We start from the raw sequence: 14,097 nt of genomic DNA, 5'->3' as shown, positions 1-14,097 counted from the left end.
AGACAGGCACTATAGGACAGATTCCCCCTTCCCCTATCCCTACCCTCACCCCTTCCCCCATCCATACCCTCTTCCCCTCCCCAACCCAGTTCCTAGTACCTACATAACACCACATTGAGATGTACACATTCAATACTAATATGACTTGAATGTTAAAGTCTTCTTAAGAAATAACTAAAAAGCGCTTATTTTTTTCTTATTACATGAAGTATAATTTTCAGTTCCACTGTATTATATTGAGCAAAATAAATATACACAGGGCCTTTGTTTGGAGTTAGTTCATTGATGTACAACCCCCCCCCCCAAACAAAAAATAAGGGGGAGGCAATAATTATATGAATGGGCATTGACTGATTAATGAAACTATCTCGAAAAGGGGGAAATCTCTCTTATACATTTTTAATTTAAAAATCTGGAAAAGTATTTCCCAAACAGAATGGGGGACACTTAGTTTGGGTGATATTTTTCTAATAAAGGGACATTTCTCTTAATTTTCCTTGTTTTTTTCATAATGAAAGGAGACTTGAGCCAAATAGAACAAATGAACAAGATGCTAGCATGCATCTACACAACATCACCAAAATAATATAAAACAGTTAGATAGTTATAAGAATAAAAATTGCTCAGGCAATAACAACGATGGAGTAAGTAATACAATCAACAAATGTCCAATAAGTTTATCATGAACGAGAATTAGTATCATAATTTGAATAGTGAAACCAATTCCTGAGCTGGGCTACCAAAACCAGGTAAGTAATCCGAATTACATTTAGAACCACTGGAAGAAACCCTATGGAATCAGATAGTACATATTAGTGTACTCTTATAGTCATTAAAAATCATATACATGTAGAGTTCCTTCATTAATTTTATGCGTATTATCATTAAATTGACAAATATTATTTGAGACATTACTATAAAAGAGACAACCTAAATTTGCAGCTTTTAACAAGAGTACTCTCTAATATAAGTGAGAGTATATTTTGACATTTGCAAGTGCAGTTTCGCATGCTATTTATCCAAATTATTGCATTGAATGAAATTAGCAACATTTACATTTTATTTGTTTTTAATACAGCACATCTAACGTAAATCTTTGTGCTAAAATTAATTTTCTAAATGTATATATACATTTTGCACAGCCTCTAATGCGACTATCTTGGATTTTCTGATTACTAAACTCAGCAGTTGCTTTCATTTAGTGATCACAATTAATGAAGCATTCGGTTAAATGCATAACATCACATTAGAAGACAACATATCAAATGCTGTATTAAAGGATGAATCGAGCATAACATGGTTGGATATTGGTTAAACAAATCTCCGAAAGCCAAGCAAAGTGGAACCAAAAAATCAAGTGAAAAATGAAGAACGTATATATGATATCAATGGGTACACAGCATGAAGCAACAAGATAGAAAAGATAGAAAACCTGTTGAAGAAGTAGGCGGGCGTTGCTTCTTCTTCTTTTGGCCGAAAATTCGGTTTTTGCGGACCGAGGAAATGCGCCGTCTGTTGAGGTAGTCCGCTGTAAGACACGGGGGGAAACGATACGTAGATGGTGGTTTTAGTGAGAGAGAAGAGAGACAAAGTGGTCCGATTGTTACGGGGGAGAGAGAAAAATTATGGTTAGTGATCTTGTGCAGGATGCATGCAGGGGTTCAGCAGGCGTGTGATGAAAATCAAACACAATATCGAGCTTGGATAGTTGTAGGTGCATCTTCTAATAACAAGCAGTATCCATGCACAGGGGTTCTTGATAAATAATTTCGCAAATACGGTGCAAAATCATTAAATCTGAAATGAAAATCATACAAGTTTAATCATGCACAAAATAAATAAAATTTGGAGAAATATATATATTTCTATTTGGCAGACGTTTTCTACGTAACCATGCACTGATTATCAACTACTACTTATTAATGGCTGTGTGTACGGCGATGTTCAGAAAGAAAACCCTGTAAAAATAATAATTACAATTTACTAATGATGAAAAAAGTTCTGCATTAATCCCACCCAGCTTCATTTCTTTCCACACAATATCAAGTTAATGGGTTTTTTTTTTCAGAGACTACAATTACCCATTATTCCTTGGAACCAGACAATCGCAGTATTATTAATAAATTAGAAAATTCAAAAAATCACCAGTAAGCAGTTAAACATGATTCTGTGCCCTCTTCATTATTACAAAGCAAGTACCAACCCAATACGTACATTTATGTCTACCACTACATCATTATTTGAACCCTAATTTGATGTGTTCACCCCCCCCCCAAAAAAAAAAATGTTAACTTCTCTAAGGACATTAGGAGATACTATAGATTGCTATTAGACTGTACAGCCTTACAATGTCTTCTTTATTTTTGTTTGTATTTGGGATTCTGCAAATTGGTAACTGAAACTCTAAAACTCAGTCTTTCAAAAAGCTTTCTGGTGCCTGTTGCAGAAATACTTTCATCTACACACATCTTTTAAAAAAAATCAAATGCCAAGTCCCAAATGTATGCCCCTAATTGATTGAAAATGAAGTTACTTGATTTTTAGAATTGAGTTTAATTACAACTCTTTCTACAATCCTTACCTACTTGAAGCTCCAAATATGGCTCAAAGTTAAAAAACGCGATGGATGGGAACAATTTTTGTCTACGCAATACTATTCACCTCAATAAAAAATACAGAAAAGAATATATAACATACACATGACAACTACAATCAAAATTAGACATGTGTCGAAACAAAATGAAGCAACAACCATATATACTTCGGACAGCTATAAGGAAACAGACTTTGTGACTATGCATTAGTGCCATGATTAAGGCCTTTTATAGAATCTATGTTCTATCCTCACGATCACTGGGGTACAAAACAATCACAGATATAAACAATAAACTCAATAAACAAAACAAGCAAGCACAAAATGATTCATACATTAACAAAACAATCATATATAAGTGTTGGATACATTCAACAAAGCATTTTAATATTGAATGTTTTATATAATTTTGATTTTGAATCAGGGGGTCTATTTCATAAGGTTCATAAAGTTTATTTTTCAAGTTATGCATGACTTTACGAACAAAGGGCGTAGTATCATATCTACATGTAGATATGTAAATAAGTCTTCCTGTATGTCAATCATTCGCTACGTCATGCATGATTTTATAATTGCTTTGCGAATAACCTCCAAGCATTTCACATAGTTTCTAAATTTCTTAAGTGTTCTTTAATGTGTTTTACTATGATCTATCCTGTCAGAATGCCCAGGGGAGCATTTCATGAAAGGACTTGTCAGACATTTTATATCCAACAAGTCATTAAAATGAGCATGCTATTTACTTACAAGGGATACTTAACTTAAGTATGCTTCTCATCCAATTGCTACTCATCATAGGGAGTCAATATGGCTTGTGGGTGATGAATAGCGATTTGATGATAAATATAGCGAACTATAGCCGGATTAGTGCATTCAGAATTCACAGAAAAATAAAAACTCTCCTACATGTGATATTTTATTTATTTCTGTTTTTGTAGATTTCAAAGCTATGTATGTGAAGTAGATACATACAATAATCACACACACATGCAGGCAGGCAGTTCCTATATACTACTCTGTCTGCATGAGATACTAAGCTGAGTGCACAAATACCACGATCACTGCATAGCAAGGGTAGTGGTTATATACATGTATTTTCATATACATTCAAAATCAATTATACATTCATAATAATTTGCCTAACATTCATTCAGATATGATACATAATGTCATCAATATTTAAAAAAGTATCTCTGACATTGGCTTATGTACTGTACAGTGTGTCTGTACATGTAACTCCTTGCATTATACATTCTACCATTTTAAGAAGGAAAAAAAATGGTTTAACTTTGCATTGGTTAGGTTGTTTTAAAAACAAATCGCTAAACACACTTTTTTTAAACAACAAAGATAAAGAGATAGGTGACGATGATGATACAAAAGACACATTAAGTTTTAGACTATCAAAAATATTTATCTTCCATGTTGTGAGAGACAAAGAAATTACAAAATATTTGGGACAGAATTATGAATCAGATTACAAACATTGAAATTAGACACTGCAATCTGTCAAATATACAAAAGTTATCGAGAATGTGTTAGATAATGACTGCAAACTGATATTTTTTGTAAAATTGCTTTTAGAAAATTCAACGGAGCGATTCCATAAAATAATTGACCTTTTTGTAAGACCGACCCCAGTGTTCCTCTATTCCTACATGTACTTCTGTTTATGAATCACTCAAGTCACAACCACTTCAGGGGATTGTGAATTTTTATTAATGACTCAAGTCACAACCGCTTTAGGGCGTTGTGGATTTTTATATGAACTAACAACAAAGTCACATCATTTCAGAAATGTTTCACTTAGTTTGGGGGGGGGGTGGGAGTGGGGTTTGAAGTACATATTTTATGGAATCACCCAATAGATAAAAGAAGAGAGAGATAGAGACAGAGAAAGGGGGGATAATAAGTGGAGTGAAAGAGAGAGAGAGGAATAATACACAGAGGAATGTGTAAATGGAGAGCTAAGAAAAATATTAACATGTTGGAGGCTGAGCCCGCACATATGAGAACTGGAATCTACATGGAGAATAATAATAATAATATAATATGGTCCATTTTATAGCGCAGCTACTACAATTGCATATACTCTACTGCCCTTGATACATGTACTTGGTATCATATCATTACCCCGGCTATAGCGGAGCCGCGACATAGGCGCTAAAGGCATTCAAGGAATAAATCCTACCGGGTACCCGTTCACCTCACCTGGGTCGAGTGCAGCACAATGTAGGTGAAATTCTTTGCTGAAGGAAAACCCGCCATGGCTGGGATTCGAACCCACGTCCCTCGGATTGAAAGACGAGAGTCGTAACCACTAGACCTCGACGCCCCCACGTAAAAGCACAATCATTCAGCCTCCAACAGATTTAGCAGAGGAATATGGGTGGGGGTAGAGGATAGATACAATGTAGGAGGTATTTAAAAAAAAAAAAAACACTTGATCACTGCACCGTAATATCAAAGGTAACATACCATTATCGCAGCCACATTGCTTGATCTTATCCACATCGACCACATCCTCGTGGCACGACTTGCAGTAGAAGTACGCCCTTTAGCAGAACAAAAAAAGATTGAAGCTCACAATGAGGTTAGTATTATGTCATAGTCGCCAATTCAAAGATGCATAATACAGTAAATATTTACAAGAAAATACAGTTAAGACTGTATACAAAGTTATGAAAATACGGTGAAATCTGAAAAGTCCACCGAAGGGAGGCAAAAACGGTCTCTTAAAGAGCACGTGGTCTTTAGGAACAGGTTGCTGTGATACATGATGCAACATAATATACTTTTCAAAAGAACCATAACTTGTGAACTTAATAGATCGATAGGTGGTTCATCTATAAGGCAGTCACTAAAGCAGGCAAGACTGGGTTTCAAAGCCTGTTGTCTCTTAAATCAAATTATTTGATTATTTATACATGAATGCAATTTTCTTTGGTTTTTTGTAATATTTCTCTTCTTTTACATGACTACTTTTTCTTAGATCTCTTTTTTCAATATACAGGCATATCTCTCTCTCTCTATAATTGAATATTATTTTGCATATGCTTGCATGCTGATTCATACATGCATAGGTCCAACCATTTTTTTTGTTGCAATAAAGCATCTCTCTATACAAGGTCTTTGGTGCTTTGACCTTTTACCTCTTGACTTCCTGAGCTGACGGGGCGACAAAGAATCCCAGAGTTCCTTCGTGAATACGGACGTGTGGACCCGGGTTGATGGCAATGCTGCATCATGGGATAGAATACATGGAGAAATGTCGGTCATGTGATCTGAGAGTGACAATATTCATGTTCTTGAACTACAGACGAGTTTGCATAAACATACCATTTGTATTAAAGTTTACGATCCATGCTTGAATGAAAATGCCACGGTGGTTTGTGAACCAAGATTTTCGCCTTATTTCATGAGCAATAAAAATATGCAATATAATTTTTTGAGATGACCTTTGACCCCATCATACGAAACAACACACATGTGGGATCATATGAAAGGAATGTGATCAGAACTGAAGCAGAAATAAAGAAATGAGAGCAAGCTGAACGAAAGCTTCATAAGAGGACGGCCATGATCTCGTATTATTTGAACTTTTGACCCCTAGATGACCTTTGACCCCATCATCCTCATGGACATACGTGTGGTATTGCCCAAGGATCATATGTACAGAGCATGATACAAAAATAAAGAAGAGCACATTGAACAAAAATTGTACTATTTTTGTAACAGACTATCAGAAAAGGTGATCACTAGGTCTCTGCCAAACTTTGTTCAGGCGAGACAAAAAAAGGGCAAAACTGATTTTTACTTACACACTCTCTACTGTGTCTATGTTTGCCTCCACGGCTATGATGAGTAGCTTCAACTTCTGAAAGCAAATTCTTTGAAAAGATGAAGAAGAAAACGGTGATTAACAATCATTATTAAAAAATAAATGAATACAAAAGAACAAACAGAAGGGGGGAAGGTATCCATTTATATTCATATTAATTAAACTGTTCTTGTCAGTAATGTGAATGAGACCATTATGAAATTATATAATGCTTGCACATACAAAAACATAATGGAAGTATGACTTCACAATATTACAAGGTGGTTCACGAACCACGAGTTTTGCCTGATATATCGCGATCGATCGAATATTTTGTAACAGACTAACAGGAATAGTGATTACTATGTCTCTGCCAAACTTCGTTCAGGCGAGACAACAAAAATGGTAAAATCTGCACAGTAAAATATAGAACTATGCCCATAATTAAGGTAAGAAAGAACATGATTTTTAACAGAAAATGAAGGAAAATAGAGAAGGCAGTAAATGGTCAACAAGCGATTTCTAATTTGTGTTTAAATTTCACTCGAGGCCCACTCGTTGATTGACTACTTATTACTGAATTCTGTAACTCTCATATGCTTTTGTACAGAGATCACTCCGTTCTCGTAAAGCAACGGGTAGCAATGATCATCAGGGTCCGCGCCTGCAGACTAGGCACAAACTATTATTGAAGGAAAAAAAAACATAATATAGAACAAGATACAAAACTCATTCGTCAAATTCAAGATTTTATTGAAAACTCGACATATATCTATGAATATACTTACTGAGTAACTTCTGGGAAGCTAAGACCCGTAAAGGATTTTGAAAGATACTCCGTATACATCTCGTTTCCGCATCCTTCAAGGTAATTGCTTTGCCACGATCCTCTTGGAACTTGCTATAACACACAGCCACAACAAAACAAAAATTGCAAAATCAGTTCCTGCATTGTAATTCAGTAGACAAAACTTCCAGGTCCTACAAGAACATCCTACACTAGCCTCAAGATCCCTCACATTTTACAACTGGACTATCTACTATGGCATATTGAATAAAAAGGGTGAACTTTATGTAAGGCTTTATTGCTGGTGATTGTTAAAAAGATGTAGTGTCAAAGAATTTAACATGGACTTATTTACCTTTTGGTCCTCACCCAATGATGGAAGTTTTAGACATTTGATTTATGTTAAATGATCATGGCTGCCATTTCCTGCCACACTTTATGATGTATCGTGCGGATACTTAAAAATTCATTAAATGATTACATTTTCTTCCAAAGATGCAATCATGAATACTGATCATGGATGCCATTTCCTGCCACACTTTTTGATGATATTGTATCTTAGGTCCTGTAACACAAAACTTAGCAATGATCGTAGAACATTTTTCTATGACTGATTGCATTGACTACAATGTACAATCAATCGTAAAAAATCAAGCTAACAATCAATCGCTAACCTTTGTATTACGGAACCCTGATGTTACTCAAGAATGCAATCATTACATGATCACAATTTTTAATCCACATGAACAATGATCATGGTTGTAATTTCTTGTCTTATTTCATTACATATTCTGTGGTTAATTAAGAATGCAATCATTATATGATCACATTCATTTGTGTAATCATATACAATGGATGATGAATGTAATTTACAGTCTTACTTCACAATGTTTCTTGTATTCATCTGGGAATGTAATCATTATTTTTCCACTAGTTGTAATCACAAATAATATCATTGCAATTACACAATGTGAAGGCATGTTTAGATCGCAAACCATGATGCAATCATTGTGATTGCAAACAGTGATGATGATATCCAACAAAAAGGAGAAATGTGATCACATAATGCAATCATAAAGAAAAAAAATCATGCAATCACTGCACACATCAGGATACATTCATGATGTTATCAAGTACATGTAGCTTGGCAGGAAATAAGCAGGCACGGAATCAAAATTGATTTTTCTTAATTTCATCTATTATTATTTTTTGCAGTAATGAATTTGTATATCAAAACTAGTCTTAAGCAACACGATCCTACCTTTTTTCGATTATATTCATTTAATGGTAATTCTATTTAAAAAAATAATGTCCCCCAGATAACCCCGCCCCCCTTACACCTACCCTCATTATCAAGCCATCAAGAGGCATCAATAGTACATGTATGCTATGTTAACTAGAGAATATAAGAGCAACTTGATATACTCTTTAATAATTCAGTTTTTCACCCACGCAAAGAATCCCCATAAGATAAATGTTAACTATCCAAAACCATGCCCGAAAGAAGCGAGGGCAAACCTTGAAGTCTCCATGACATATTTCTCCCCCTTTTCATTTAAATAAATTGTCAAAACGACAAATAACTGCAAGAAAATACCAAACAAACATCCAAAGTGAGTCCAATTATGAACTTTCAAATTAAAATACCACCAAATATTTATGCTTTGTCACTTTTAAACAAGATATTACAACTAGAACATACATGTCTGTACTTTTACCATCTGGCCATCAAGCAAAACTGAACTTCCACTTTATAAAACAATTCATACAAATCAATACTGAAACAAAAGTGAGTGCAAGTAAAAGCAAATTAATCTTCATAAAAAAGGGGGAGAAATATGTCAAAGACACCATTTAAAGGTAAGCAAGAATTAACAGATCTATACTTAAATAAATATATCATAAGTTATGCCAAAATAATGAATGTTAGAATTTGTTAGATATGGCATTTTTGGTTATGAAAATTAATATTTAGTAAACCCTTTTGCTCTGCTGCGTAATACAGTATACAATTTTGACTATAACTCTAAGCAATTGTGATGCCTAACTAGTGACCCTCATAATCCATTATTACGATTGAGTCTAGTAAAACTGTACTCATACAACGAAAAGATCTGAGGGGAAGCTGGGGCTTGAGGGTGAAAGCTTTTGAGTTGTTAATATCTAAATGAATGAAGTTAGAAGCATAGTTATTACATGCTGCTCTTGGCCGGCTTTAGCATGGGTAAGTTATGCATTTAAAAGAAATCATATTTCAATGCAAGTTTTCTTTTTAAAAAAACCTACATTATTTTTGAAAGCAGGTACAAAATAAATAACTGATATGTATAGGGAAAAATGAAAATTGGGTAAAAAATGTGTGGAAAAGAAAAAAATGGTTTGGCAGCTTTGGTATTGTGGAAACATCAATGTCTAGAATTCATAAGCAGTGAACACAGATACGAAGGGTGAAATTAGCAGAAGTTTTTTTTTGCTGGTAGGGGGAAAGTGATGGTGGCTTTCATGATAAAAAAAAGCCTGCATTTTTTTCATCCCCCATCAAAAGTTTTTGAGAGCTTGTATGAGTTAGTTGCTCGGTGATAGACAAAAACTTTTGTGGAGGACTTCGACTGCAGCTGTAACACAAAATGAAACAAACAAAATGAAAGCATAAAGTGCTAGCATAAAGGGTTCTTTTTTATTAAAAAAAAAAAGGTTTCTCCCTTTTGTAGCTATCGACTGTTCATATCAACACATCAAATATACTGAAAAATCAAATTGTATTTTTTCTAAGTTCCTTCATTCATACTTTGCAGAATAACTTATTTTCTCCCGACAATCATTTCCCCTGGATATAATAAGTCAATGAGATCTTTTGCAAAGTGAATGACAATTGAAATAGCACATGACTGATATGGATTCATATTTTAATAACCCTTCTAAAGATACTGATTTTCAAGAATGGATTTTTTAAAAATGGTTGCATGGACATTACAAATTTCCTTCCCTTCTAAATGTGCAAACAACATAAAATGCATATACAAACTCATAGACAATCCTTGAAAATGTTACTTAAAACATGACATCTGGAATATCGAACAACATACACTTCAAATCAAATGAAACTCTCACTCTAATGCAAGAAATATTCAACTAAAATGTAACAAATATGACAGCTGGAAAAATTGATTTTTAGCTACAAGTTAGTTCTGTATAAGACCACTTATTACCATCAAACGACAATTGAGTCATTATGGAATTTCATTTTCAAATCAAAATCATGTCAACAGAAAAATGGTAATGACTTCATGTATACTGTAACATGCATGATTAATGCATGACGGTAAATTACGGTAGCCTTGAGGAAATCAGAAACATTTAAAGGCATGCCTTTCAAGACAACTCACGGATATCAACGAGAATAACACAATCGCACGCACAAAGTAACGGCATACGATTCATATGTTATGAAACACACACTGATGGTGCAAGTTGCAACAGATCTGAACCGTTGACATGCCAGAGATATTGCAACTCCGTGGAATTTATGAGCACTTTAAGATGTTATCACCAATCGCGATGGATAGCATTATCAATCACCAGTCGCGATCGGCAACATAACGTTCAAACATCATCACCACTTGAGATAAATCGCAACAGGTGATCAGAAACGTACTATTCAGATGTTATCATTACTTGCGATAGGTTAAAAGTCTTACAAAAACAGCGCACTGTATTGCGCAATATCTAGGCTCCACCCCGTTATAACCAGTGGTCATTACTAACATATCTTTCAGACATTATCTTGGCTTCACTATTCATAGCACGGATTCAGTTGCGAGTGGTAATAGATAGTGACTAACGATAGATCACCACTGCGATTAAGGAGTGTTCAGACGAGTGATACATGTATGTCGATCACTATTGGTGATTGACAACGCTATCCATCTATACTGGCTTAATTGGCTTCATTATCTTTTACATAAACTGATGACGATGCATAAAGTCTTGATGTCATACGCCGTGCTATCAATCTCCTACATAATACAATTTCATTTCAAGATTCATTGCGGGAATAATTTTACATATTCCTTTTTTCTTCTTCTTTTTTTTGAGTGCATAGAAATAAGAAATACAATATACAATTGGGTGCTGATGATTAAAAAATATGTGAAGCAAGACCAAATAAACTATAAAGAGATAGAAAACATATTTTAATCAAACCAGCACGAAGCACCACATAGGTTACACTAAAAATAGAATACTTGCTATTTACCAGACTGGTTTTAGTTTGCGACATCAGAAATGGCGTGGCGTAAGCCGCGTAACCCTGTATGAACCGTTTCCTCTTTTTTTTTTTAAATAGGGGAAGCCGAAAAATACAGTGAATATTCGTAAGGTTTGGGCAAGAAAGCACTCATATTTATATTGTTATTCTTTGCATACTGTATGGCATGTACAGTCTTTAGTGTCAATGGTCGCCAGCATGGTGTCCACTTTAGAGACAGAAGGGCATTAATGGTGTTCATGGATGACTTATGCCCTTCTTTCTCCAAATGTACAATAAAAGAATGATGGAAATGTATATGTAAACTAGTGGAAGCATGGCCGGGGATGGAGAAGATTTATTTAGATTATAAAAAGCTGCATAGACGTTACTCTCGGCCTCTTTCGAGGTCAAGCAACTTGCTTGCTAGATTAAAAGTGGACCAACAACTTGAAGCCAAGAATCTGAATATGAATCTTTTTTTTTAATCTGACATTTCAGCAAAAGTTTACAATTTTGCCAGTTTCTAAAGCCAATTACTTTTATGTCCGTTTTTAGGAAGACAATTTTTACTGAAAATAAAATTCTGACATGTTCAAATCAAGATTTGAACATTATGCTACTGGTGATGTCATATATTTCTAAACCTTTTTCTGTTTGGTTTAATTAAAGAATGAAGAAGTTCGGAGAAGTACAAGATGGACACTCTTGAAATGAACGAGAATAACAGACTAAGTGAAAATATCAGAGTATCACCGCATCATAACATTCGATTATGATTTTATTGCAATACGCATGGTGAAATTTTTTGGGGAAAATGGCATTTTGTGTGAAAGACAATCCACTCCCCAAAGAACATGCTTCAAGAGATGGCCCACTTTGAATCGAGAGCGGAAATCGGCACAGGTCCACTGCATCTGCATCTGTAAACAGAATGGAGCTTCTAAGGTTAGTTTACACTGAACATGATGGCACGTCTGGGACCTGTCTCACAAATGGTTGCGATTGATTCCATCGTTCTCAACTATGGCAAGCCAGCAACGCCAACTTCCTGAATGCATATATGTTCATTCTACGTGTTTTCAAACTGTGACCACGGACCTACAGAGTAGTAGGTCTCTGATGTGACCAACACTGATGAATATGCTACTGATTCCTCCCAATCGGCATGCGTGTTTAATTACCAAAGTAATGGTGCATATAGCTCGTAAACAGGGAATTGCGACATTTATACAGCTTTCCATAGTTGAAATTGATTGGATCAATTACAACTCTTTGTAGGACACGACCCTGCTAGGAGGTTCCAAAGAAAAGGATAATTCAACAACTGAACATCAACTCAAAGAAATCAAACTTGGCACGCTTGAAAAAAAATGAACTGAACTCATGACGGGAGGACAAAACGAAACAAAACAATATTGAAAAAATAACAATAACTCAATGAGAACAAAACGCAAATGAATGAAGGGAAAGAAAGCAAGATAAAATGCTGGAGAAATTAGGTTGTTTGCAGTAGAAATTAGCAGGAGGCTGAGGTGGGATGATAAGGAGATAGTTAGGGAGGGAGGAATAAGTTAAGTGCAATGTTAGTATGAACTAGTGTAGTTCTAAAAGAAACGGTGAGGCACTAGGCGTGTGAGGTGTGTAGGACAGATGCATAGAGTGCTCCCCATGGAGAGGAGAATGTGCATATATTACATAGAGGTGAGACTGGTTGAAACTGGTGACTGATCATTGGTGAATTAAGTGTAAGATGTCTTAAGCAAAATTTAAATAAGGGAGTGAATTATTATCATTACTAAAATACTAATGTAATTAAAGACCTTTAGATTTCAAAATGAAGATTTGTGTATTCAGATTTTACATTATAGAATTTTGCTGCCTAGACTTTAAAAGTTACTTTAATAACTTTCTTTGCAATATACCTTATAAGATTTGATTCCAAAAGTTAGAATTTGACAACTTCCTTCCCAATTTACCTTATGAGATTGGTTTTTCTTTAAAGACCCTGACCGGTGTAAAAACAGTCATATATCAAAATAAAGGTAATGATTCATACAATACAAATATACCAAAAATATTACATATATCTCTTTCCATTTCTGACAAATATTAAATAAAAATCAAAGAAACTGCTCCTCCAAAGTACGCTTCGATTGAGCACCCCCACGTCGCCTGGAAATGATGACGTCACGTTGTGTCAGGAGGGTTGTGATTCCATAGGTTTGTGTACAAAAGCATTGGGTATTTTCTTCCATTTCCATGTTATGAATCCATTTTTTTTTTTCGTTTTCAGATGAAAATGGCACTCAAAATTATTCACTGTTCAAATTGTTGTAAACCTACAACTATTCACTACCTTTTTTGTGATTTCTTTGTTTGGCTCTTATTGGGCCTAAATTGCTATGTCAGGAAAAGTTGTTATACATAATCTAAATGCAGATAGAATTGAAATCTGCGCCAAATAAGCAGGAAATAAAATATGGCAAAAACTAGTTCAAAACTGTAGATTTCATAAATTCAAGTTTGTGGGTAAAAATATATGTGATATCCCTCTGTGATAGAAGTGAAGAGAATGAAATGCGTTATCTGGAAAGCAAAAAATCACCCAGTTTTTCTGTGTACAAACCTATGGAATCACGACGCTTCTT

The 14,097-nt window shown here is 34.8% G+C and overlaps 1 protein-coding gene across 1 annotated transcript in view; it reads right to left on the bottom strand.

The window, feature by feature from the left end:
* The window catches only part of LOC129281961 (calcium-activated potassium channel subunit alpha-1-like), a 91,693-nt gene that overhangs the window by 41,790 nt on the left and 35,806 nt on the right, over nt 1-14,097 (bottom strand). The window contains exons 8-13 of the mRNA XM_064113420.1: nt 11,456-11,527; nt 7,202-7,314; nt 6,415-6,483; nt 5,746-5,832; nt 5,072-5,148; nt 1,433-1,528 (exon numbers count right to left, since the gene is read on the bottom strand). Coding sequence (XP_063969490.1) covers nt 1,433-1,528; nt 5,072-5,148; nt 5,746-5,832; nt 6,415-6,483; nt 7,202-7,314; nt 11,456-11,527 — 514 coding nt within the window. The remainder of the gene's footprint in view (nt 1-1,432; nt 1,529-5,071; nt 5,149-5,745; nt 5,833-6,414; nt 6,484-7,201; nt 7,315-11,455; nt 11,528-14,097) is intronic.

Source organism: Lytechinus pictus, chromosome 18 (genome assembly GCF_037042905.1).
Source record: "Lytechinus pictus isolate F3 Inbred chromosome 18, Lp3.0, whole genome shotgun sequence".
Lineage (NCBI taxonomy): Eukaryota > Metazoa > Echinodermata > Echinoidea > Temnopleuroida > Toxopneustidae > Lytechinus > Lytechinus pictus.
The sequence above is the reverse complement of the archived record's forward strand: the minus strand, read 5'-3'. Positions and strand labels throughout refer to the sequence as shown.